The 27,955-nt window shown below is 41.8% G+C and overlaps 2 protein-coding genes across 5 annotated transcripts in view; both read left to right on the top strand.

Moving 5' to 3' along the window:
* The window catches only part of FBN2 (fibrillin 2), a 254,563-nt gene that overhangs the window by 71,428 nt on the left and 155,180 nt on the right, over positions 1–27,955 (top strand). For all 4 annotated transcript variants that reach the window (XM_084629192.1, XM_084629191.1, XM_084629190.1 and 1 more), the window contains exons 8-11: positions 15,001–15,126; positions 20,543–20,695; positions 21,453–21,686; positions 24,172–24,309. In XM_084629192.1, the coding sequence (XP_084485318.1) occupies positions 15,001–15,126; positions 20,543–20,695; positions 21,453–21,686; positions 24,172–24,309 (651 nt within the window). The remainder of the gene's footprint in view (positions 1–15,000; positions 15,127–20,542; positions 20,696–21,452; positions 21,687–24,171; positions 24,310–27,955) is intronic.
* Positions 3,340–9,581, top strand: LOC311521311 (uncharacterized protein; the record flags this gene model as incomplete). The annotated part of the gene is made up of 3 exons (XM_084629600.1): positions 3,340–4,122; positions 4,708–4,957; positions 9,548–9,581. The coding sequence occupies exons 1-3, from the start codon at positions 3,543–3,545 to the stop codon at positions 9,579–9,581; spliced, it is 864 nt and encodes a 287-aa protein (XP_084485726.1). The 5' UTR covers positions 3,340–3,542.

The following is a 27,955-nucleotide window of genomic DNA, read 5'->3' as shown; positions in this document are numbered from 1 at the left end:
GTGTCTGCAAGACAGAACCACAATATCAATGTTCTTTGCTTATGAAGTTATTGGTTTTCAAGTTTGAAGTTTCACTAGTTAAATTATTACGTTTTCTTTGATTATTTCATTTTTCACTGCAGTTAAGAGCAGTGTAACAGGGGTGTTGGACGGCCAGTCAGCCTAGTGGTTTGAGTACTTGACTTCCTGGCCACTGCTTTTGTGGGGAAGCTGGCTGGATGAGTGATAGAGAGAAAAGCTATTCTGCTGCACTACAAGACATTCTCCTTTGCAGCAGGAAGCCCTTGACTAGGCTAACATATAGAGCCAAATGGAAGCGATTCTCTGTCTGGGCAATGCAGTGTCAGCTTTCACCAGTAACAGCCCCAGTACCTGTGGGGCTGTGGAATATTTCACCAGTAACAGCCTGAATACCTGCTATAATATTTACTCCACTTGAAACAAACCAGACTTTCCTTTAGTTCAGTTTGGGTGCATCTCCAGTGATATCCCCCAGTAATCCTCCTCTTCAGTGATGCATTGTTTTCTCACACTCCAGAGTGTTGAGATTTTTCAGAGGGCTTCCACGTATGTTTCCACCAGTTTGAGAGCCCCTCCTTCATGAGACCTCAATCTGGTTTTAATGGTATTGTTGAGTTCCCCATTTGAACTTTGGCTACATGCTGTTCTGCTATCTTTCCATGAAATTGCCTTCCTGGTGGTCCTCGTGTCTGCAAGATGGATAGGAGAGATTCAGGCTCTCACAGCAGGCCCACCATATACAGGCTCAGTCAGGCCTCACCCAACATTTCTGCATAAGGTGATCTCAGACTTTGACATCAACCAACCTATTCACCTCCTGTTTTTCTTCCCCAAAACACATCCCTCTCCAAGCAGAAATAAACTCTGCACACTGGATGTTGTGAAGACATTAACCTTTTGTTTGGACACAACCAGACCATTCAGATGTTCATCCAGACTCTTTGTGATGTTTGCTGAAAGGGTTAAGGATCAACTGGTATCCACATGGAGGCTAGCTAAGTAGGCCTCAGACTGTATTTAGACTTACTATACCTGAGCCAAGAAAGAGTCACCTGGACAGGTCAGCGGTAATTCCACCCATGCCCAGGCAACTTCTGAAGCCTGCCCCCGTATCAGAATAATGCAGAGCAAAACTGTAGAGTTCAGTCCTCACATTTTTCCCTGCTGCAAGCTTCCCTGCTGAATGGGAAATTTAGTAGGGGGGTCCTCTTTCAATGGGCCTCCTCTCACCTATCTCCTGACACTGGTATAACTGCCTACCTATCGCCAAGAGCGGAAGCTATGTGGACAGTTGCTTGAAGAAGAAATAATGATTACTTACCTTCCTGTAAATGTACTTCTTCAAGTTGTCTGTTGTCCACACAGATTCCATGTCCTGACTTCCATTCCTGCTGACCAGTACCTGTTCTAGGCCTTCTTATTGGTGAAGAAACTGAGTGCGGGACTGTGGCCTGAGTTGGCCACAGGAAGTGAAAGGGTGTGCAGGGGGTAGGTGCAGTCCCACCAGACACTGCTATTCAAAAGAATCGGATCTCATGCAGAGATGTGCATGTGCATCAAGTGCGGAATCTGTGTGGACAACACATCTCAAAGAGCCATAGTTTCCTATAGGGAAAGTAATCATTATTTCCTGGCACCTGACACCCTGAAAAATAGAGTGCATATAACAAAAAGTTATACACTTTAATTTACTGTAATATGAACATTACAAAGAGAGTTTATATTTCTATAAAAACATTGGTTGAAGGGGATAGCTTACTGGTCCAGCATATATGTTTTGACATAGAACCAATAAGCTCAGAAAGGTCACTTGTTCTTTTGGTTCAGTAAAAGATATCACATAGTCCTGTCTCCACCTCCCACCCACAAGAACTGATGCAGGTGCAAACATTTTCTTACAGCGTTGCAATTTATAGCTCATTGGCTTATGTTTTCCGCTGAGTAAAATGATCACGAGGTGGTAAGGAAATAGTTTAATAAAATCTCCTATATGTAGTCAGGCCAGTCTTTGGAATGATTTTAGTTAACAGAGTCATAGCATCAATTTAGCCTGTGTTTTGGGACTTGAGTACACCTTTTTAGTTTTTCTTTTCCCTCTAAGGCACTACAAGATCTGGACAAGTACTGATTAATACAGGGCAAAGTCCTGAGGTTTTTATTCTGGGCCAGATCATCCCCATGGAAGGGCATCTTGGAAGGAAATCTCCCTTTGTGCTGCTCTACCCTTCCTATCATCATCCATCAGAAGGCAAAAGGGAGTTGGTTGTGGTTTTCCCCTACAGAAAAGACTATGTGCATCAGCGCATCTGCTCTGTCCCCAAGTAGGCACTGGCTATGTGACTGGGCATGGTACCAGGGAGTCCCTGGCTGCAGCATCCCCAATGGGGAGGAGAGGTTGATGCAGAAGAGAAGCTATAACCCCACCTTTATATTATCTTCCTAAATAAGCTCTGTGGGGAGACGTATGTGTTCGTGTGTGTGTGGAATTTCACACAGCAGCCTGGTGTATTAGGGGAAAGAGATAACGTATATTTACGCTGCACATTTCTTTCAGCAGCGTGAAGAGTACATATCCTATATGCCCCCCTGACATGGGTATAAATAGCAGTGTAGATGGTGAGGCTCTGCTTGGGTGAATAGCGTACATCCTGAACCCTGTGGATATGTACCTACTCATCCAAGTAGTGCCTTCCTTAACCCCACCCCTCCCCCATCTATGCTGCTTTTTTTTTAACTATGGAGTGTTCCGCTGCTAGAGCCTTTTCCCATCACAGGGGAAAATTCCTGTGGTGGGGAAAGGCACAGGCAGTTCCCTGTTGCTGATCCTTTCCCCACTCCCACAGCCTTTCACTGACATGTGCAGTTACACACTGCTGTGTGGATGCAGCCTGCTTTTGACTGTGGCATGTAGCTACATATGTCCTACATGCCATCATCGATGGTAGCATGTAGACATAGCCATAGTCTGAGGGGCGGGAGGGATGAAATTGATGCATGGGAGGGACCAGCGATGCACAGATTTTGTGGGTGACAATCCATGCCTCAATCTTTACTCAGGCATTTCTTGATTAAAATTCCTTTGGCTTCAGTGAGAGTCTGAGTAAAAAATGGAGTGCCCAGTCCTACTGATGGTTACACCTGAAGTTAATGGAAGTGGTCATGTAAGCCCTGGTCTACACTAGGACTTTAAGTCGAATTTAGCAGCGTTAAATTGATGTAAACCTGCACCCGTCCACACAATGAAGCCCTTTATTTCGAATTAAAGGGCTCTTAAAATCGATTTCCTTACTCCACCCCTGACAAGTGGATTAGCGCTTAAATCGACCTTGCCGGCTCGAATTTGGGGTACTGTGGACACAATTCGATGGTATTGGCCTCCGGGAGCTATCCCAGAGTGCTCCATTGTGACTGCTCTGGACAGCACTCTCAACTCAGATGCACTGGCCAGGTAGACAGGAAAAGAACCGTGAACTTTTGAATCTCATTTCCTGTTTGGCCAGCGTGGCAAGCTGCAGGTGACCATGCAGAGCTCATCAGCACAGGTGCCCATGTTGGAGTCCCAGAATCGCAAAAGAGCTCCAGCATGGACCGAACGGGAGGTACGGGATCTGATCGCTGTTTGGGGAGAGGAATCTGTGCTATCAGAACTCCGTTCCAGTTTTCGAAATGCCAAAACCTTTGTGAAAATCTCCCAGGGCATGAAGGACAGAGGCCATAACAGGGACCCGAAGCAGTGCCGCATGAAACTGAAGGTGCTGAGGCAAGCCTACCAGAAAACCAGAGAGGCGAACGGCCGCTCCGGGTCAGAGCCCCAAACATGCCGCTTCTATGATGAGCTGCATGCCATTTTAGGGGGTTCAGCCACCACTACCCCAGCCATGTTGTTTGACTCCTTCAATGGAGATGGAAGCAATACGGAAGCAGGTTTTGGGGACGAAGAAGATGATGATGATGAGGTTGTAGATAGCTCACAGCAAGCAAGCGGAGAAACCGGTTTTCCCGACAGCCAGGAACTGTTTCTCACCCTGGACCTGGAGCCAGTACCCCCAGAACCCACCCAAGGCTGCCTCCTGGACCCAGCAGGCGGAGAAGGGACCTCTGGTGAGTGTACCTTTTAAAATACTATGCATGGTTTAAAAGCAAGCATGTGAAAGGATTACTTTGCCCTGGCATTCGCGGTTCTCCTAGATGTACTCCTAAAGCCTTTGCAAAAGGTTTCTGGGGAGGGCAGCCTTATTGCGTCCTTCATGGTAGGACACTTTACCACTCCAGGCCAGTAACATGTACTCGGGAATCATTGTAGAACAAAGCATTGCAGTGTATGTTTGCTGGCATTCAAACAACATCCGTTCTTTATCTCTCTGTGTTATCCTCAGGAGAGTGAGATATAATTCATGGTCGCCTGGTTGAAATAGAGTGCTTTTCAGGGGACACTCAGAAGAGCCCATTCCTGCTGGGCTGTTTGCCTGTGGCTAAACAGAAATGTTCCCCGCTGTTAGCCACAGGGAGGGGGGAAGGTTGAGGGGGTAGCCATGCGGTGGGGGGAGGCAAAATGCGACCTTGTAACGAAAGCACATGTGCTATGTATGTAATGTTAACAGCAAGGATTACCCTGAAAGAGTGTAGCCACTGTTTTATAAAATGTGTCTTTTTAAATACCGCTGTCCCTTTTTTTTTCTCCACCAGCTGCATGTGTTTCAATGATCACAGGATCTTCTCCTTCCCAGAGGCTAGTGAAGCTTAGAAAGAAAAAAAAACGCACTCGCGATGAAATGTTCTCCGAGCTCATGCTGTCCTCCCACACTGACAGAGCACAGACGAATGCGTGGAGGCAAATAATGTCAGAGTGCAGAAAAGCACAAAATGACCGGGAGGAGAGGTGGCGGGCTGAAGAGAGGGCTGAAGCTCAAATGTGGCGGCAGCATGATGAGAGGAGGCAGGATTCAATGCTGAGGCTGCTGGAGGACCAAACCAGTATGCTCCAGTGTATGGTTGAGCTGCAGCAAAGGCAGCTGGAGCACAGACTGCCACTGCAGCCCCTCTGTAACCAACCGCCCTCCTCCCCAAGTTCCATAGCCTCCACACCCAGACGCCCAAGAACGCGGTGGGGTGGCCTCCGGCCGACCAGCCACTCCACCACAGAGGATTGCCCAAAAAAAAGAAGGCTGTCATTCAATAAATTTTAAAGTTGTAAACTTTTTTAAAGTGCTGTGCTTAAAGTGCTGTGTGGCATTTTCCTTCCCTCCTCCACCACCCCTCCTGGGCTACCTTGGTAGTCATCCCCCTATTTGTGTGATGAATGAATAAAGAATGCATGAATGTGAAGCAACAATGACTTTATTGCCTCTGCAAGCGGTGATTGAAGGGAGGAGGGGCGGGTGGTTAGCTTACAGGGAAGTAGAGTGAACCAAGGGGCGGGGGGTTTCATCAAGGAGAAACAAACAGAACTTTCACACCGTAGCCTGGCCAGTCATGAAACTGGTTTTCAAAGCTTCTCTGATGCGTACCGCGCCCTCCTGTGCTCTTCTAACCACCCTGGTATCTGGCTGCGCGTAACCAGCAGCCAGGCGATTTGCCTCAACCTCCCACCCCGCCATAAACGTCTCCCCCTTACTCTCACAGATATTGTGGAGCACACAGCAAGCAGTAATAACAGTGGGAATATTGGTTTCGCTGAGGTCTAAGCGAGTCAGTAAAGTGCACAAGCGCGCCTTTAAACGTCCAAATGCACATTCTACCACCATTCTGCACTTGCTCAGCCTGTAGTTGAACAGCTCCTGACTACTATCCAGGCTGCCCGTGTACGGCTTCATGAGCCATGGCATTAAGGGGTAGGCTGGGTCCCCAAGGATACATATAGGCATTTCAACATCCCCAACGGTTATTTTCTGGTCTGGGAATAAAGTCCCTTCCTGCAGCTTTTGAAACAGACTAGAGTTCCTGAAGATTCGAGCGTCATGTACCTTTCCCGGCCATCCCACGTTGATGTTGGGGAAACGTCCCTTGTGATCCACCAGTGCTTGCAGCACTATTGAAAAGTACCCCTTGCAGTTTATGTACTCGGCGGCTTGGTGCTCCGGTGCCAAGATAGGGATATGGGTTCGGTCTATGGCCCCACCATAGTTAGGGAATCCCATTACAGCAAAGCCATCCACTATGACCTGCACGTTTCCCAGGGTCACTACCCTTGATATCAGCAGATCTTTGATTGCGTGGACTACTTGCATCACAGCAGCCCCCACAGTAGATTTGCCCACTCCAAATTGATTCCCAACTGACCGGTAGCTGTCTGGCGTTGCAAGTTTCCACAGGGCTATCGCCACTCGCTTCTCAACTGTGAGGGCTGCTCTCATCTTGGTATTCATGCGCCTCAGGGCAGGGGAAAGCAAGTCACAAAGTTCCATGAAAGTGCCCTTACGCATGCGAAAGTTTCGCAGCCACTGGGAATCGTCCCAGACCCGCAACACTATGCGGTCCCACCAGTCTGTGCTTGTTTCCCGAGCCCAGAATTGGCGTTCCACAGCATGAACCTGCCCCATTAGCACCATGATGCATGCATTGGCAGGGTCCATGCTTTCAGAGAAATCTGTGTCCATGTCCTGATCACTCACGTGACCGCGCTGACGTCGCCTCCTCGCCCGGTATCGCTTTGCCAGGTTCCGGTGCTGCATATACTGCTGGATAATGCGTGTGGTGTTTAATGTGCTCCTAACTGCCAAAGTGAGCTGAGTGGCTTCCATGCTTGCCTTGGTATGGCGTCCGCACAGAAAAAAGGCGCGGAACGATTGTCTGCCGTTGCCCTGACGGAGGGAGGGGCGACTGACGACACGGCTTACGGGGTTGGCTTCAGGGAGCTAAAATCAACAAAGGGGGTGTCTTTACATGAAGGAGTATTTCAGGCAGGACTTCACGGAGGGTTCCAATAAGAAATGGTGCACCTAAGTTATTGTTCTTATTGGAACAAGGAAGTTAGCCTGGCCTCTGATTGATACATGGCTAGATTTACCTCGCTGCACCTTCTCTGTGAGTGACTGCAGTGTGACCTAGAGGAATGAGTCCCCTAGACAGGGGAGGGGGGGAAGCAAATGAATACAGAACAAATCTGGTCTATTTCTTGTTTTGATCCACTCCATCTATCTTTTACATCTTTGGCTGGTAGCAGACGGTGCAGAAGGACTGCATGCCATCCACATCTCATGGCTGCTCGGCAGAAGATGGTACAGTACGACTGCTAGCCATTCTCATCTCTTGCCTGCCCGGCAGAAGATGGTACAGTACGACTGCTAGCAATCCGTATCGCCTGCCTGCTCACCATAAGACTGTTCAATAGGACTGACTGCAGGACTAAAGAGAATGACCTGGTCAAGTCACTCTAAATTAAGTCCCTGCGCCCATGTCTGTCCAGGCGCTCCCAGCCGACGTGGCCAGGAGCACCTCGGACATGACGATGACGGCTACCAGTCGTTCTGTACCATCTGCTGCCACAAGGAAGGGGTTGCTGCTACTGTGTAGCAAAGCCGTACCGCGTCTGCCAGCACCCAGGAGACATAGGGTGACGGTTACCTGAGCGGGCTCCATGCTTGCCGTGGTATGGCGTCTGCACAGGTAACTCAGGAAAAAAGGCGCGAAACGATTGTCTGCCCTTGCGTTCACGGAGGGAGGGAGGGAACGGGGGCCTGACGATATGTACCCAGAACCACCCGCGACAATGTTTTAGCCCCATCAGGCATTGGGATCTCAACCCAGAATTCTAATGGGCAGCGGAGACTGCGGGAACTGTGGGATAGCTATCCACAGTGCAACGCTCCGGAAGTCGACTCTAGCCTCGGTACTGTGGAAGCACTCCGCCGAGTTAATGCACTTAATGCACTTAGAGCATCTTCTGTGGGGACACACACACTCGAATATATAAAACCAATTTCTAAAAAACCGACTTCTATAAATTCGACCTTATTCCATAGTGTAGACATACCCTAAGTGTTTTCAGGTTAGGGCCACAGGGAAGGACATCTGAAACTGGCCATCTATGAGGAAATATCTGAAGAGAATGTGTGTATAGAAGGAGGATTCAGTTAATAGAGTGTCCATTGTTTTAATGTTACTTTTTATTTAAAATATTATACAAAACTGGTCTCACTACTGAGTAGAATCACAGAATCATAGAATATCAGGGTTGGAAGGGACCTCAGGAGGTCATCTAGTTCAACCCCCTTCTCAAAGCAGGACCGATCCCCGACTAAATCTACCCACTCCCTTCCCTTCCCCTCCCTCAGTATGGAAGGCCAGATGAAACATTACTTGCTGACTTAAAAAGGGCAAAACTTACAATCCTTATCCAGGCAAAACTCCAGTTTTCAATGGGAGTGGTAGGAATGTAACACTGACTATTCAAACCTTTTTTTAAAACAGTAAGCTTTACAGCTATGAGGGTGAGATTTCAAATTCTCTGCTATATATTTTGGCCTTAAGTATTCACATGTACTTTTGTATTTTATTTTTTTAAATTTTATCTTCTGGCAGCAAGAATTGGAATAAATAGGAGTGTTCATGTCATGCTTTTTCTACCTTAAATGTATATTTCCCTCAGCTGTGTTGAGGACTAAATCCATTTATTTCTTTGCTAGACTATTACTTTGTATTACTCTCCTGTGTTTCTTTTCTAAAAGATCAGTAAAAGATCTACGTTTTGTTCATAGAGTATTTTGGGAGGCCAGAGCTAGCAGTTCTTACTAAGGCAGAACTCACATTGAAATAAATGGGAGTTTTCCCTGAATAAGGATTACAGGGCATACACAACAGATAACTACATAAAGAGACCCATTTGTAAATGCAACTATCTGTGCGTGCCTACATATACCTACATTCTGTACATAGCTTGGACACCTGTTTGGGGGGATTTGGCCCATAACATTTACATAGCACAGGGTTCTAATTTTTCTTATTTATTTATAGTCTTTATAGTATCTCAGTAGCTCATAAACATTTACAAATTTATCCTCACAACACCCTTGTAAAGTAGGGAAGAATTCTCCTCCTCCTCCTCCTTGTTTTATAGGAAGAAAAACAGGCAGAGACGCAATAAGTGACTTGCACAAGGAGACATGGAGAGTCTGTGGTAGAGCTAGGATCTCCTGAGTGCCAGTCTGGTACTGTAACCAGACAAAACTCCTTCCTATTTCTTTGGCATAAGCTTATTGATCTGCAATATATTAGGTGTCATCTTATGGCTAAAATTTGTTTTTATTTTGAAGACTTCCAGTTTATACATGACCCTCATTTTAAAAAAGAGATACATTTGACTCATCTGGTGGTGCTCATGGAAGTTACACATGTGGGTCCCGAGGAGAATGTACTCTTTCAGAGCTAGATTCTGCCTACTACTTCCATGGTGTTCAGTGAGGGGGAAGGGGCCCACCGCTTATGTGGACCACCCTGTTTGCCTGGTGATCTACATAAGTGGTGGGCAGAATTACCATACTTGCACTTAATGAAATGTAGGCACTGTACCCTAATTACTCCCTTGCAGGTGGGAATTCACCTCATCCCTTGAAGGAGTGTAGCAGTTTGTCCTCCCCCCACCCCGTCCTCCCCAGTATACTAGGATGCCGTAGGAGGCAGAATGCCACTGGTGTTCTTCTCCCGCTCTTGTGTGGTGTGGTTCTGCACCACTCACCCTGCAGGGCCAGGCCCATATGCCACAGACTAATTCTCTTGATGAAACTTGATACCAAAATGTAAACAAGCCTTTTAAAGAATAAAATTCTATTTCTGTTTTTCCTTCCTTGTATAACATACCAGTTCATTACACTGTGTGTGTTAAATTCAAACTTGACAGTACATTAGATGAGGTAGAATATAGCTAAAACACTTCCACAGCAGCCTTTTTCAGCATTCAGACATTTCTAAGACCCTTTTCTGATACGTTTGCCAAGATATTCATCATATCCTGCCTACTGTAAGCTTTACAGTAAAAAGCCATGAATTCTGTACGACAAGTGGCCGGGCTGTTTTCTTTGGCAGACAGATATCCTATTAATGCCTGCAGCTGGGATGTTTGCTGCACACGTTTAGAGCCAGGTCTTAACGGAGTTTGCTCAGTTTTATCTTCTTCGGTGCAACACCAGAAGGGCAGGCACTCAGACCTTAGGTTTGTTTCATACTTACAGCAATGTCCTCTTTTACAACATAAGTAGCATTTCCCCTAAAGCCTTAATTTATGTTTGTTCTATTGTGAACTGTGCAGCTCTTCCAGCCAACCAGTCTACTGGACTTTCTGAAGTAAAATCTTAAAATTTCCAGTCAGTGAGGAGGAGAATGATGTGCAGTCTGCCCCCAGCCTTCTAGCTCCTTGCCCTGGTTTGCCCAGTCTTCACACATTCCCTGCAGACTGGCAGAGCAGAGCTCCCTGTGTGGGCTGGGAGCAGGGGAGTGATAAAGCATAAGTATCTGGCCAGTCCTTTCCTATTCTCCTCACAGGGCCACGCTCCAGATTCTACCTCCTCATTACCTGGAGGGAAAGTGAGTCCCAAGCTGTAGTTAGAATTACAATAAAGGGTACAAAATTGTATAGCCTTTTAAAGGCTATGTTTATTGCACAGTAGAGATTTTGTAAGTAGACGGTGCTGCTTGTTAAAGTAGCAGCAACCCACCTATGTAAGATAAAGTAAAAATGAATGAGAAACGCCTAAGTTTCAACAAGCGCATGTTTTTAGAAGGTAACATTATACATGTAATTCAAATTATTTCAATCAATTTCTGTGTGTCACAGGTCTTTCCCACACTAAGTCAGCAAAAAATAAAAGCATCCTGCAAAAGACTGCTGCAGGTTTGGAGGTGTCTGTGAACGGTGCCAGACAGATAGTCCTGGACAGTGAAGTCTTGTATCTATTTGCAGAACCAGCACAGTAACAAAGATGGACAGTGTAATTTTCCTCATGCTACACTGCCATTGTGCTGGAACCTGATGTGCAGGGTTTGAGAGAGTAGAGAGCTTCTCTGTCCATGCAATCTGTGACATCTCTGCTGAAACTGACAACACAAGAGGAACTCTATTCAGAAAACATGAAAAAGATCCTTGTGGATGATTTGTCCTTGCCAGTTTTCCTTTCTGTCTGTCTTTGTGACATGGTGCCTTAATTTTTGTTTTTGTAGAGGGGATTATCATTCTTGTTTTTAACCAATTATCAGTTGTGATAGAAATGCACTGCTTGGAAGATACCAAGGCAAGACCTGCAGCCGGTTCCAGTTCTGCTATGATTTACACACATGGTTTCATTTCATTGGATTAAATCGGATGGTAACCCATTCGCCACATCATATATTTGGTCATAATGTAGTAAATTTATGCAAGATTTTGTAGATTTCCTGGGGGAATTACTTGGTTTGGATTTATACCACCATTTGGGATTCTGAAACCTCTGTGGTGATGTCACAAGTGAAGCTATTATTTCTTAGAAAGTTTTGATCTGGCAAAAATGACTTTTTTCTTACAAAATGCCTAAATCTCTACAAAGTGTGGATACCATGTATATTATAAGATGCCAGTTAAAAATTGCCACTGTAGGTTGGGTGCTTTGTTAAAATAAAAGACAATACCAAAGTACTGGTATATAAAATCTAACTGAAAACAGTAAGTGAAAAGCAATAAAAATATGTCTAATAAATCTTTGCTCTTAGTGTTCTTTTAAAGCTTAAAGATTCTTCCTATTCTGATATTCTTTTTTTCCATTTGACAAATATTTTAAACTATATACCAAATGGATTATAATTCATTATTTTATTTATTTATTTATTTATTCATTCATAATAATTTATGTAGCTGTTTTTGGTAGTCCCTCAGTGAGGTGTTGGGTCCTATGCAGAAACAAAGGACGATGCAATCTCTGTCCTAAGAGTTTACAAGCTAGCTCTATACTGTTTGTTTTATTACTGGTATAACAAAAGCCTCAGAAATTACGTGATCTTCAACAAAAATACAGTTAACAGCTGCTGCTGAATCAGCATAGGAAGCACAAGCAAAAGAAGTATTAAAAATATTTGGTCCAATTATGCCCTCTTCCTTCTTTTCTGCATGGAGACATGGGGTCAGCCACTGAGCTATGGGAGGAATAGGGAGATTGTTCCCCAGTCTGCCCTGCAGAGTTCCATAGAGAAAAGCAGTAAAGCACAAGGCTGTGTTTGTTTCTCGGTTGTGAAATACTGGATATATTTATAATAGTTTTTTCTCAGTTGTGGAGTAGTGAATTTTTTTAAAATCTGATATTTAGAATGTGGTGAATAATCACCACAAGTAAGGAAGGCAAGTAAGTGTGTTCAGTAAATTTATCATTCGAAACTATGGTGAGTCCTTTAAAGCAATATTTTAAATAGCCTAGTTGAAAAGATTATAATTTTTCACTTCCTCTGGTTAATATTCATAGTGTAAAAATGCAATAAAGGTCATATGATCCTCTAAGATATAAACTATGTGGATGCTTTGATGGTAGAGCAATGATAGCTGTAAGGAGATGTCCCTTGTACAAAAAAAGTACCTAAAAATCCCCTGAAAATTTTACAGTGAACATGTTTCACCATGTTTTTTATTGGTTCCTTCACAGTACAACCATAGTAAGGCTGTGCATTTTTCTTTCCAGGTACAGTATGAGATTGTACCCTCCAGATCAGTGGCTCTCAACCTTTCCAGATTACTGTATCCCTTTCAGGAGTCTGATTTGTCTTGTGTACCCCCCAAGTTTCATCTCACTTAAAAACTACTTGGTAACAAAATCAGACATAAAAATACAAAAGTGTCATAGCACGTTGTTACCGAAAAATTGTTTACTTTCTAATTTTTACCATATAATTATAAAATAAATGGATTGGAATATAAATATTGTACTTACATTTCAGTGTGTAGTACACAGAGCAGTATAAACAAGTCATCTGAATGAAATTTTAGTTCGTACTGACTTTGCTAGTGCTTTTTATGTAGCCTGTTGTAAAACTATGCAAATATCTAGATGAATTGATGTACCCCCTGTAAGACCTCTATATACCCCAGAGGTATACATACCCCTAGTTGAGAACCATTGCTCTAGATCCACATTCATGCATGGAGGATTCCTTTGCGTCTCCACCTAGTGTGCTGTCATCCCCGTGACTTTGTCCCCACACTTCCTTAATCCCATGGGCACTCTTCATTCGTCTGGAGTCTCCACAGTGGCAAGGTTGAGGACTGGATAGAGTGGGGGAGATGAGATGCACATTGTACACTCATTGGGCCCCCAGTTGTGTTTCCGTAGAAGAGACAACACAGCACAGGGCTAGTTTTTTCCACGTTACTCCCCCTCCCCCATCTACCGGTGCAGCCATGACTAAGGAACCAGAGGTATTGCATGGGTCAGAGCCAGTGCAGAGCAATATGGATGATCCCTGGAGCTCTTCCAGGTTTGGGGCTGGGTCTCATGACTTTCTTTAGTGGGAATGAAAATCCCAAGTCCTGAAGGGACTGTATGGGGGACCTCTGCAAATTGATCCTCTTTGAGAGTTCTTTCTTCATAGCTTCTTCCGCATACTTTATGAGAAATGATCTGGGCCCAAAAGTTTGTTTTTTGGGGGTTTGTTTTATGGGGTAAAACTCTCTTAATGTCACTTTGCAACCAAGAACTTAAATGCAGACTGAGCCAAAAACACCAACGTTTTCCAGGCTTTGGGTGGTGCAAAAGCCACAGAGTTTCATATGCTTTCAACTGGAAAACATAAGTCAGCCCAAGTTTGTTGGAAACTTGGCCCAAGCTTGCTCAGAATTCATCCCAGGTTTAATGTGAGCCAGGTTTCAAGTTTATTACAAAACCTGAAACATGGCAATTTTAATTTGGCTGCAGGTTACATTTAAGAGAGTTACTCAGAACTCCAATAACAGAGGTCACCATAAAAAAAAAAATCAGTGTGGAACTAGAATTACAAAACAACAAAAAACAAAACCACTACCACCAAAATGCCTATCTTAAAAAAATGTTAAGGTTGCAAAATGAAGCACTCAAAACTTAGGAAATACTTGATACTTGAAACTGCCCCCTTGTACCTATGCATTATGATGCAGTCTTTACTTACCTGATCACATAGTAGTTCTTCCATCCCAGCCTACTCCTCTCTGCTGCTCACCTCTCAGCATTACAGTCAGACTGTCTCCTCCCCCCCATGTGTGGGCGCCAACCTGGGGAGCATTGAAAACACAAGTGTGTGTTTAGCCCTTAGCAAATGCTCTCAATTCTGATATCCAGCACCACATCACTCCACAAGCTTTGCTCTGTTGAAAACTTGCTCCATTAACTTGGTGATAGGTCAGTTCACATGCGATGCGACCACTGCTTTCAATGGGACTGTTTGCATAACCAAAGATTAGTTCTATGAAAGGATGTACAAAGATTGAGTCCACTCTTCTGAAGATTACAGTACAGTTTCTTTGAACTACTTGAGGCTTGCAAAGCATCAGGAGTGCAGCTGGATTTGGCTAGCTGAGAATTCTCACAGAATGGGGAGCTCTTAGCAGGTGCAGAGCCATCATACTTGACCCCTATTCTGCCTTCCCATGTTCAGCCCTAGAGCAGGGGGAATATTTGGAGTAGGGCTGAATGGTGCTGCATCTCCGCTATGCTCAGCTGTATTATGGTCCCAAAGTGATCACAGCCAGCTGATGTGAGTTAGAGCAGCGTCCAGACTGCTTTAACCTACTTTAGGATTTAGGGTGGCACAGAACTGGAACATACAAGGAAAGCTGGCACTGTGTGATCAGCCAGCTTTAAACAGATGACCTGTTAGTGCACTGCAAACCACAAGTGCTCCATCGACCACAATTTTTGTACTATTGCAGTACGTTATTAAATCTGAGCTGCATTCTAACTGAATGTAATGCCCTTCATTTTTTAAAAAAAATCTCTTCTATGAAAAGCATTATATGCAAGTATTATGTTAATCACCTGCTTCTTCTTCTTCGAATAGATATTGATGAGTGCAGCATCATTCCAGGGATCTGCGAAGGTGGCGAATGTTCTAACACTGTGGGAAGTTATTTCTGCATTTGTCCACGTGGCTATGTCGCATCTACAGATGGATCCCGCTGCATTGGTAAGTACATCCTTCTGTGGGATCTTACGGCATTCTCAAGCCACTACTGGCCACTACTGTAGCTTAGAAGCAGGAGGTGGGGCTATTGGCTGAAGCTCTCCTCTAATGGGAACTTTTGCTAGGGGATCCACACTGTACACAGGCACGCTGGCTTTTCTGCCACAAAACCTAAGTCTGTTCACAGTATTCACAGTCCTGTTTAGAGTGCCACTGCAGGGCACCAGCTGCAGAGTTGGAGACTCTGCATGGCTCTCTTATGGCCCAGGACCCTCAACCAATACAGTAGAAATATGTTTTGGGTTTTTTACAGTTCTGTGCATCTGCAGCTGGGAGCAGGATTTGACTCTTAGCTAGGAAATAATAAGCCACAGTTGTGTGGACAGACATGAGAAATTAGAATCACACTCATTGCTTAACTCTGCTTCTGATGAAGTCAAAGGCAAAACTCACCTTGGTTTCAAAGGAGCAAGCTTGAATCCTTGCTTAATATTTCAAAGTCTGCCTTGCATAGGCGTACTTTACCTTCTGAATGCCAGCATTAGAAGTGCACTCATGTAAACTTAGAAGACGTCTACAGGAAATGAAATGAATTGCTATTTCATTTGGCTTGAGTGGCCTTTTTCCATTTGTAAGAATAAAACAAAGATCAAATGTCATTAGGTTAGAGCTCTTTGGATCTGACTTTTCAAAAATCTGTTTCTGTCCTTTTTAAAATATGTGTTTGTTTTTAGATGTGGTAGTATGTGTCATGGATCTTTTCACTATGTTTGTTTTACAGCTGCATGTATGCCAAGCGTATGGTTTTAAATGTAATGTTGACTTGGCTGAAAATATCCTTTACCCTGTGCAATAAACCATTAGCTGTTAACCTACCATCATGTGTCACTTACAGTGTAATTTCTTGAGGTAGTTGTGACACTAAGAAGTAGAGTAGATGTTACATTTTCAGGCTCAGATCCAGCAAACACGTAAGTATGTGCATAACTTTGTGTTGAGTTGTCCAATGATGGTAAAGTTTCTCACACACTCAAGTGTTTGCAGGATTGGGGCATAATTTGCTTGCAGTATCTAGGTGCAAAATAAGTGAAGGGCAGAATGGCAGCCCATTCTATTAATTTAGGCGGAATCAGTGGTCCTAAAGAGTTAAAGGATGACTCGGTCACTGTCCTGTATTAAACAACATTAGACAAGGTTTGGGCTTTGATATACAGAGACATCAGCCTGCTTAGTACTTAAACAGAGCCTTTGCTGTGCTGGCAAATACATCATTAAAAATCCTTTTGATCTTTTATTAAAGATGCAGAAAAGATGGGAAAAACAGTTAAAGCATTTGAAATATAAAGTGTTAAGTATGGCTTTCATTTTAAAAACATCCCTTGTTCCCTTTGGTGTTAGCTGGAGAGAGTTTTTAGAAGTGCTCCCCACCCACCCTTTGTTTGACAATCTCTTAGATGGTAATAACTATCCTGCTTGGGGAAAAGCAAACAGGTTAGTTGAACTAGGCTGGAGCTGTTGTTGCTGTTATCAATAAAGCCCAACCCCATTTCCTAGAAGACAGAACAAGACATACACACACAAGAGGGGATAGAAAAGAGCAGCAATGATTAAAACTATGCAGCTTGTTTCTGATGTTGACTTTCCCGTGTAATCTTGCTTTTGGAAAAGCCCAGGCATAACATGCTGTCGTATTAGCCACTCTGAGGCAAGGCAAATTTGTACAAGCATTGTGCGCTGTTCTTTTCTGCCTCTTGTGTTGCAGGCTTATAGTCTTGCAAAATATACAGTCTTGACCAGTTTAGCTGGATTTTTGTTAGAAGGAAAAAGTAGACTGATAGAAAAGACAAGAAATAAGGTGAGGAAGGAAGAAGCATACACAGGATGTGTGTGTGAGGAAAAAGTCTTACATCCCAGCTGAAGCTGGTGGAAGTGGCAGTGTCATCTGGGTTCCTCTTTTGGCCTGTCTAGTCAGGACATATTTCAAGATTAAGACAAAAACGATCTGGCAGTGTTACAATAGATGCTGGGGTCCCAGAAGACAGTGGGGCAGCCATGATGGTTGAGCTTGCTCCTTCCCCTTGTTTTAGTCAGCAAGTGTTGCACTTGTACTCCATTGACATTCATCCCTTCTTATTTTCATCCCAAAGTCTCTTTCTTAAGGATCTCAAAAACAAGTGCTGGGTAGATTAGCCCACCCCCTTATTATTTTGTCCACCAATTGTGCCTAGTTTCTTACACACCAGTTTTGGTTAATTGATTTCTGGTACCACACTTCTCTTGTTTGTCAGACCCGATCTTAACTCAGCCCTTGAGTTATATCAGTAGGCCTTTTTGTTTGGACTAATTCAATCTCCCTTTTGCACCTTTTCCCATCAACATTGATTGTTATATTCTGATATTTTATGAACTTCCACTCACTTTTTTACAATTTCACTATTAGGGTAAATTTACAGTTATTACAACAAGCCTTATAACTGTGAATTAACCTTTTTCTGTCAATTTAAAATAGACATTTGAAACCATTGGAGCAATTTTGGGTTCATAATTTTCTAGAATTTATTTTTAATCAAAATACCAAGTTATTTTTATGCAAATACCTATTTTTCCATTCCTATTGGTCTTCTTAACTTTCCAAATTACTTCAGTAATGCAACAAATCAGTATTTCAGACTGTGGCAGTAAAATAGTTCACTGCTTTTGAAGAAACTAGGGTATCATAATCATTGGAATGTCATATGCTGAATAAACCAAGCATTTTTAAAGGATAAATGCTCTTGTTTTATATTGTTTCCACTCAACTCAATAAAAATAAAGACAGAAGTCCAAATTTTACCTTCAGAAGCACACGTGATTCCCAATGAAGCCAGTGAGAGCTGCATATTGTGTGTGTGTGTGTGTGTGTGTGTGTGTGTGTGTGTGTGTAAAAATTTCCTTCTGGCTTGAGTTCTAATTTGGAAAAATAGGATATCCAACTGCAACAACTGCACTTTCTCCATGAAGAAAACTTATTAACACATCTTATAAAGTAAACAGAAGAGTCCTTATTTTCTCATTCTTTTTACTCTGGAAAAATTATTTGGCTCTTAAATTATTAGAGTTCATATTAAGTGAAAGAAAGCCTTCTGCTAAAATTAGATTTAAGAGAAGCCTGAATGGTACTTCAACAGCCAGGTGCAGTGTACTAAGTAAAACTTCGCTACATGAGAAAGTTGCTGACGTTGAATTTGTTGCATGAAATATTAATTCTTTGGCTTGGATAGGAATAAAACACACAGGAAAGTGTACTTCTAGGAGTTCGGTACTTCTGTACTTGCTACATGGTCTGTTTGAGCGGACTCAGGAGACCTTAAATCCATTACTGATAGAATATGACTTTAGATAAGCCACTTATCTTCTGGTCCCTCAGTTGCTTCACCTGTAAAGTTTGTCTCCAAAATATTTTTTTCCCTGATTGTGCCCTAGGAACAGGCAGTAGAGAGGTATGTTATGGAGAACAAGCACATATGTGCCCACACACACAGCTAGAGGGCATGGGTGCTGCTACACCCTCTGGTTTGAAGTGGTTTCCATCCTATACAGGGTTTAAAGTTTGGTTCAATGCCTCCCAGCACCCCCACTATAAAAATTGTTCCACCAACCCTGCATTAGGCTTGGTTCATGAAACTTTCAGTCTCCTGAGATCTATCAGAGACTGTGGTCATCACTGCCAAGGCCCTGTGCTGTTTCTTGTCCCACTTCCACTTCTAGCTATGCTTTCATACTAAGCAACATAAGCCCTTAGTCTTCAAGATTAGACAGTCAATATAGTTTTTAAGTGCTTAATGATTATAAGTGTGGAACTGAGTAGTCTTTTTAACTTGCTGCACCAAGTAGTTGGAATGAGGTATTCTTAAAATTATAAATTTCGTGTTTTAGGAGAAACACGAATTGCCATTTTTAATGTCATATTTGTTTGCTTCAGCTTGTACCTTTCTATTTTATAGTGCTGTATTGGTTTTTGGTTGTTTTGTTTTTTGGCTAACATTCTAAAACCTTATTTGAGGCTAAATCTGTAGCCTTTACATTTAAAAAAAGAAAACTGAATAAAGCCCCTAAAGTTCAACTGAACACTCAAAGAATATCTTGATAATAGGTCTTGGCGTTTAGAAAGGCCCTGTGAATTTAACATGACACTGTCAAGACTTAAAATTAACACTCTGGACATTACCTCACTGTGATGCTTACATGAAGCTCAGATTTTATGTCAGTGTTTGTAATCCTCCATCACTTCTGCACATTTTTTGCTCCTGCTTATGTTTAACTTGGGAAAACAGTCTGATAAAAATTCACAACCTGTTTCTGCTGCCATTACTCACACTGAACAATACTTTTTCTTTGCTAATAGTCCTATTGCTTTTGGTGGGACTACTTATAGAATAAGATACTATTCATTGTGAGTAAAAGTGGTAGATTCTGTCCCTACATATTATATCATATATTACTTCATGAAAGAAACATCAAGAGCCACATTTTAAAAAATCTTAGCGCAATTACTCTTTTTGTTCGGACAGCTGCAGTTTTTCTCCATGCACGATTACCTGTGTCAAGCCAGTTCTAGAAAATGTATGCACATTTGTAGTTAGTCAGTGGAACTTCTTTGTGAGTAGAGCAAGGAAGGTTTGACACATCTTTTGCGCGAGTAATTTAGATGCATAGTTTTGAAAACTTACTCTATTATTAGTTCCAGTTCAATGGCTCTACCTGCCAAGTAAGGGTGTAGGGTGTGCACAGGCTTTATGTTGGGCTAGATTGTGCATCTGCAATACTCCCTTTGTAAGGGACAGCATGTAAATGCATTGCCCCAGGAGCAACACAGGGAGGAAATCATGCCTTGGAGGCTCCAAAAAGTAGCAGATCACTACTTGCTGGCCAGCAAGTTAGGCTGTGGAGCCACCCACTTCCTGGCCATATACTGGGGGAGGGAACAGCAACCATACAATATTTGCTTAATTCTAAATGCCCAGAGCAAAGGTCTGGGGAGGCTGCACAGGTTTGTTTGTGTATGGAGAAGCAGGGTTTCTTACTCTTCCCTATATTCCAGGATACCTGTACAATGTTCTGGCTAATAGAGATTAAATATGTGGTCATTTCCTTGAGGAGTCTGTGAAGGAACTTGAGGGGTTTCCTATGGCTAAAGTGGAAGTAGTGGAAGATGAGTTTGGTAGCAACATTTTGGATTAACGCAAGATTACTGTCACTGAAACATTATGGCATTGCAGTAAACCGGTTGTTAATAAACTTTGTCTGAATGTATTGAAATTTGTTTTTATACAGCTTTTCAATTGCTTTTTTTTGCTATTACTCCTAGTGTTTGCAGTCATTGGGGCAAATTTCTAAGGGACAGTTCATATTAGTGTGTTTTTTTTTAATTAATGTCCAGATCAAAGGACAGGCACATGTTTCTCCAGCTTGGTGAATGGTCGCTGTGCACAAGAACTTCCGAATAGGTTTACCAAAATGCAGTGCTGTTGTGAATCTGGTCGATGCTGGGCCATTGGATCTGTTCCTGAGATGTGTCCTGTGAGAGGCTCTGGTGAGTGTTTTTTGCTGCCCATTCCAGTTATGACAGAGGTTGTTGGAAGCATTTTAAACTACTTTAAAATCAAAGCTAAAAAAAAGTTAGGAGTTACATTATTATTCATTTTTGTGTTTTCAATATGGATGTTTCCATCTGTGAACCATTTTTTCTGGTCCATTATTACTTAGGACCAGTTTCTGTAACCTCCTTTTTTTATCATTGGAAGTAGTTCTTGTGAATTGAGGAAGATTTTGTGGTCAAGCTCAAAGAGAAAATGAGTCTGAGGATCCATAGTTCATTACAATGTAAAGGAACAGATGCTCTCTTTTTCTATAGTTTCATGTTTCTTTGAACTGGTAATGTACATGACATGAGTATATCACTTAATCTCTCAGCCTGGCACTCACATAGCAACTTTCCACATTGGTGGCGTAAATATGTTTTCATTTTACCCATGCTAAGATATCTGCGGGGCAGGGATTAGCATACTTTTTTATCCATTCCCTGCCAAAACTACACCAAAGAGCTAGGAGTAAATTATAACATGTCCTAATATTACTGTACATGGTATTAATTAAGTAACTCCTGTTGTGACTGTGAAAGCCTCATAAACATAAGAGTAGAAGAGAGAAGACAGTAAGTTCCAAAACCAGAAGTTGGTACTTTATTTTTTTCTTATGATACAGAGTTCTATAGTTCAGCATCATCTTTACACACTGAATTAGGCAAGACTGTTTTACTGTATGTCTCTCTCTGTGTTCTTTTTTTGTAGATGAATACCACAGACTTTGCACAGATGGAGTTCCTGTAGGAGGTGGTTCCAGACCTGTTGGACCAGGAGGCAATGGATTCCTTCCTGGTGGAAATGGGAATAGCTATGGCCCAGGAGGAACTGGATTTATTCCCATTCCAGGTGGCAATGGCTTCTCCCCTGGTGTAGGAGGAGCAGGTGTTGGGACTGGTGGCCAGAGTCCCACTGGAAATGGTGCTATCATTACTGGGCTGAGTATGTTTCCTTGTTTATTTTTGGTTTTTTTTTCAGTTGTTTCCCTCTATTTTTGATTGATGAGTTATACCTTTATTGCTTATTGCTTGTGTTTCTTAGGCTTTATTCTGGAAATGAGAACATCTCTTTGAATACACATCCTTACTAATGCAATTATAGTCTTTCATGACGGTGGATTTTCTAGAGAGTTTAAGTCCCTTTTTTCCCAACAAAGATCACAAAACAGACATGTTTAATTTTTCTTTATTTGGGTAACAGAGATTAGTTTTCTTATTGGTCCTTCATACACTGTAACTACCTCTATCTTTTACAATCCCTTTGTTTACAGTTATGATCACCTTTTACTCAATTAGCTCCTCATTAAGTTGAATGCCTGTAGTGGCTTTAACTTCAAACTTCTGTACTATAGCCATTCATTGTCTATGTAACCCACACACCTTTTGGGTGCGGTGTTCTGTCCCATCTAGTGGCACCGAGACCACTTAGAGAGAGAGATTAATGAGTCAGCTCTACAGCCTTAGCTAAGAGCAGTATGGCTTTTAGCTCATGCAGTAGAGGCTCATGCATTTAGCTCCAGAGGCCCTAGGTTCGATCCTGCCTGCCGACAACTGGGATCTGTTAGTGTTACATCTACACATTTGGTAAAAATATAAGTTGAAGTAATATACACGTTATAAATTATACAGTGGTGTGATACATATATCATTCACATTTCTGGATCGTCTACAGTCTAGCCACTATTCCCTCTACCTGGGGCTTATTCTAGGACTCCAAACCCATGAGCAGCATCAGCTACCCAGGATTTAAAAAAAAAAAAAAACCTGCCAGAAAATTGTCCGCCAAATTCCACTTTCCTGAATCAGTTTCAGTCCCCCAAATTTCCAACTACTGGAAGTGGGGACACTAGATGGGGAGGGCTCTGACTTACTACGCAGAATTCTTTCCCAGATATCTGCTGGTGGGTCTTGCCCACATGCTTGGGGTCTAACTGATCACCATATTTGTGATTGGGAAGGAATTTTCCCCCAGGTCAGATTGGCTGAGACCCTGGTGGGGGTTTGCCTTCCTCTGCAGCATGGGGCATGGGTCACTTGCTAATTTAAACTAGTGTAGATGGTGAATTCTCTGTAACTTGAAGTCTAAAAACCATGATATGAGGCTGTCAGTAACTCAGCCAGAGGTTAGGACTCTATTTCAGGAGTGAGTGAGGTTCTGTGGCCTGCAATGTGAAGGAGGTCAGACTAGATGATCACAGTGGTCCTTTCTGACCTTAAAGTGAGTCTGGCTTGAAACAGTTTTTTTTAATAAATAAAAACTTTATTTTGTTCACAGTCATAAAATCTATAATCCTGCTACCCTGCAGGGGTAGAAGAGGAAGTTTCATTCCAGAAGAAAGAGAATTCCAGCCTCCCAGTGGGAACCTAACATTCGCTTCTGGATCCTGAAGGATCTGAGGTGTCAGTTTTTAAAGCCCCCTCCCCGTTCTATATTTTTATATATAGAAAACCCATTACGTTATTTTTGGAGGCGTTTTACATTTATTAGTTTTAATTTTTCTCTTCCTCTCAGAATTCGACTTAGCATGATTAAAAGTTTACAGAGAGAGGGAAACAAGAAATAATTCAATAAATGCTTTAAAAATTATCTTAAACATTCCTAATATAGTTTTTCTGTAACATGTAGAGCATATACAAAATATATAATTACATGGTGTGATATTAAAGCACTCATTCAGGATGACCTGCACATCTCCCTTGTTGCAACTTGTGAGTAAAGCAGTCATTGCAGATTCATGATGCTAAAACCTTTATACCACGCTGTCATGTGTGGCCGGTACATATAAAATCTGTATGGTAGTAACATCCATGCGATACACTGTAGACCTGTTTTATCAAGCAGCTTTGAATAACTTACTTGCATACTGTTCACCAATCCATCGCAGTCAGTATTACTAGCATTCCAAACTACTGAGCTATCAGTACTTTTGAAACGAACTGCTAGAGGAAATCTTTCCTCCTTTTTCTTCCAAATGTGGAATTTTCCCTTCCCCCCAAAACTTATTGCTTTGGCCCAAGGCCTAGGATGAATAATAATCAGTTACTAATGCTTTCAGCAAATGTTGCAGGATCAGGGACTCGGTACAAAACAGTGCATGGAATATTAGGATAAATACACCATAAGTAATAACGTCATAGTAATGAATTACCTAAATCCAAACCCAATGATTCCTCTCTCATCACACATTCGATGTAAACAGTGTATCATAACCAAGGCCATTTGTTTAATTTTTTTCTAATGTTAATTTATGTCTTTGCTATCTTACTGTCCTATCAATAGTTCTTGGAAATAATTTTTTTTAAACTTCAAAGAATACTTAAACTCACTGATTTGTTTAAAAAAATTGTTAAAAACAATTACAGATTATGTTGTCCATGCCTATTTCACATTCTGATTCAATTTTCTCATCTTCTGTAATCTGTTTCAGCAATCCTCAATCAGACAATAGATATATGTAAACACCACCCCAATCTCTGCTTAAATGGACGCTGCATACCAACAATTTCCAGTTACCGATGTGAGTGCAACATGGGATACAAGCAAGATGCAAATGGGGATTGTATAGGTAAGTGTAAATTTGTACAGTCCAATATTTAGTTTTTAAATCCTTTCCTATTTCATTTTTAAACCCATTTCTCTAAAAATGAGATTTTAATTTTGAGTGCATTTTATTGTTTTCTCCACAGAATGTTGTTAGTATTATTGGTCCTTGTGAAAAATAGTGTTGGAATCACAATTCTTTGTGCTGGGACAATGTGTAAGTTTTAAAGGAACAAGCTTTTCGACCAAAATTGCTATGTATCTCAGTAAAGAATAGATCTTTTTGTTTACTATATGTTAGTGTGATTGTTGGATCACTGTACATGTATCCTCATACTTTGTGGGCCAGATTCTGCTCTCATCTATACCAAAGTAGGTGAGAGCATTATTTGGTCCTGTATGTGTGTTTTACTCACTCTTGAATGTGAATGGCAGAGGGTTTTTGTAAAGATCCCAATTCATTAACAGAATTTATATACAGACTTAAATATCAAATGCATTTACATTATAGATCAAAATACTTGAAATTATCTGTGAAGAACTGAATTCAGCAGGATGTGTTTTCCCTTCAACTGCTGATGGCTTCACACACTTTTAAAAGGCAGAAAGAATGTATCTCCCACTCTATTTTAGTGGTTCGTGATGTCATCAGTTCTTATAAGGAAACACAAAACATGGGACATAACAACTACTAAGAAGAATTCTGTTTTCAGATATGTTGTTCGAAAAAAATATTTTTAAGTTTTAATCATTATTTCTGTGCCACTGTGTAAGAGAGAAAACTAGAGACAGCTATATGTGAAAAGATTCATGTCCCATTAGGGGAGACACTTCAGTTCATAATGGCAACAAATCTTACTGCTAACATATGTTTTCAGTAATTCCCAGAACACAGGACAAGAAAGGGGTCCTCTACAAAGGAGTCATCTTTTGCCTCCAGTCTTGCTCTATGTATTCAGGATCCCTCTCAACCTGTCTGACTTCTGTTTGCTTACTGTGCAAAATTATTTCAATTACAGACGAGAATAAGTCATAAGTGGAGTGTGCAACAGCTCCTTGTGCCTCTGTCCTGGCTGGCAAGGTGGTTATAGAGCAATTTTTCTGGCATAATTAGGATTTACAGGAAAGTATCCAGGGAAGGATATAGTGGGAGATGCACAGAACTCCCCACCTTGCATCCCTGGCTGAGAGGATTTGGAGGGTTCATACTGTTGCTAAGCTTTCCTGCCCTGGATACCAACGTGAGTCTGCATAGTTGGGATTTGGATGTCAGGAATTGGTCTCTACTAGCTAAAAATAGGGGTATATTTTTGTGTTCATGTTGTAGTGGAGATTCCTGAAGGTTTTTCATTTAGCATCTGATCCTGTACCATTAAAATCAGTAGGAGTTTAACATTGACTTTAGTGAAAGCATGTTCAGACCCCTAGGGAGTAATGCTGAAATATGCTGAGCACATCCTGAAAGCTGCTATGTGCCCTGAATTGATGGATAGTTAAGGCCAGAAGGAACCACTGTGATCAACTGTTCTTTGACTACCTGTAATACATAGGCCATTGAATTTCACCAAGTGGTTCCTGCATTGAGGCCTTAACTTCTGAATTTCTATTTGGTGTGATTTGAGGGGGGGAAGCATATGTAGGGGAGAATTCGGTCTAAACATATGTTCTGTTAATTATTTGGGATGTATGGTATAATTTTTTACATTTTTATTAATATTTTGCCATTCACTCTTAAATGAAGAAAACAGAGTTTTGTACTGGCAAAAATCTGAAATGACAGCTACTCCAGGGATAGGAGTTGCATAGCATTAAAGGTCTATCCAGACAGCAATTCACATGATGACAAACTGTCTGGAGTTTGTGATATATAGTTGTTACTACAGCATGATCTTGATAAAAGCTTCATAGTTCATGGGGGAAATTATCCTTCATGAAGAAACACACTGAAATAGCAAGAGAAAATATTTTTCACACAACTTTGTACAAGCCAAGACTAAGTGCAGTGTCCAAGCAAAGTTTCATTCATCTTTGAAATTCCTTTCTTGCTGTAATGGTAAAAAGAGTTTTACTAAGACTGTCAACACTTTGTATTGTATATCAGCAACTAATGCATTAGGAATAAATAATTATAATAACAGTTAACAATAACAAAGGCCTTGTCTAAGAAAGCCTGTAGAGACACAAGCAGAGACCTTTCTATTTACAGTACACATCTTCCCATCGTATCGTAGAGATGTTAGGACTGTTTTTTTCAAATGTGCTGAGATTTCACTCTGGCATATCAGGTATGAATACTGGAAAAGTCACAACAAGGCCCTTTATTTTTGCCTGGGCTTTGAAGTGGGTGGAGGAATTGTGCTATAGGTTATATAAAGGGGTGTTAGCATTTGATTATGAACTGCTATTTGATAGTAGGGGTGAGCTGATTGAAGCACATATTGAGTTTTGTATAATAATTAGTAGGGTACTAAAAGCATGTGGGTGAACACTTATTTGTTCTAAATCAAAAGAAAATAAACTAAATAAAATAAGTAAACTAAAACAGAGCTACTTTTGAGGTAGATGGTGGAGTTACTCTTATCAGGCCTGCAGTTCCCACCACAGTAGAGTTATGGTGGGTGGTGTTTGATATGGAGATATATGGAAATATATGCTGTACAGTTTTCTTGCTTTATTTAAACATTTCCTCATCTCTTATCAGAAGAAATTGTCCCTGAAAAAGTGGACGTGAAGTGGCCATCTGTGGTCTGGGTTGCCCAGGTGGATCTAAATCCATTCCTGGATAGTGGGGTTATTGACCAAGCGTGTGATATGTGTTTGTATAGACAGTTGGAATCCTATGCACCTCTGTGTCATAACATCACCAAACATGGATGTTCAGAGTGCTAAACTCTACTTGAGCTGTTAAGACCTGATTCTCCTTCCACAGCAAGTTTAGGCTGATGTAACTCCATTGACTTCATTGGAATTACTACTGATTGTTGCCACTGTAAGAGGAAACTCAGGCCTTTAATGAAGTTTGTTATAAAAATTAAAATACACGCTACTTAAACCACTCATACACACAGGTGGATTCAAATATTACTTCAAGTAATATGAAACTGAAGTAAAATGATCGAAGTATCATCACAGACAGCTCAATTGCAGAAGTGGTCTGATAAGTGAATAAATTTTGAGTTGCAGTAAGATGAAAATAGAGTCAGATGGTGACAAAAACAGAAGATGCTATACCATTTTTAGGAGAATCCCATACAAAATCAGAAAATGAGGAAAGATTAGGTGTTGTGACAGGGTCGGGCCAGATGGCTATAGGAGAGTAATTTTTTGCTTAAAAAAAAAAAATAGGTATTTTTTTATTTGCATAACACACTTACAAAACAACAGCATATGCAATGTGTAACACAGCAACCAATCACAATTGTTTTCTCATTAGCTTCAGGGGAGGGAAGTGTTCAAGCTTGCCTGGGCCCAGAGCGGGGGGCTTCCTCGACTCTCGTGGTCTTCCACCCTTCCGAGTTATGTGGTGGTCCAGAGCAAGGGGGCTTCATCGACTCTCAAGGTCTGCCACCCCCTCGAGTTACCTGGCGTCACGCCGAGTGTCATCAACAATTCCCTCCTCTGAAAGCACCCAACAAAAGGGGCAGGCTGTGGGGTGGAGAACCCGGGGGGGG

This window comes from Lepidochelys olivacea (assembly GCF_965140295.1).
Source record: "Lepidochelys olivacea isolate rLepOli2 genome assembly, chromosome: 5".
In the NCBI taxonomy this organism is placed as follows: domain Eukaryota; kingdom Metazoa; phylum Chordata; order Testudines; family Cheloniidae; genus Lepidochelys; species Lepidochelys olivacea.
This window is presented reverse-complemented; position numbering and strand designations above follow the sequence as displayed.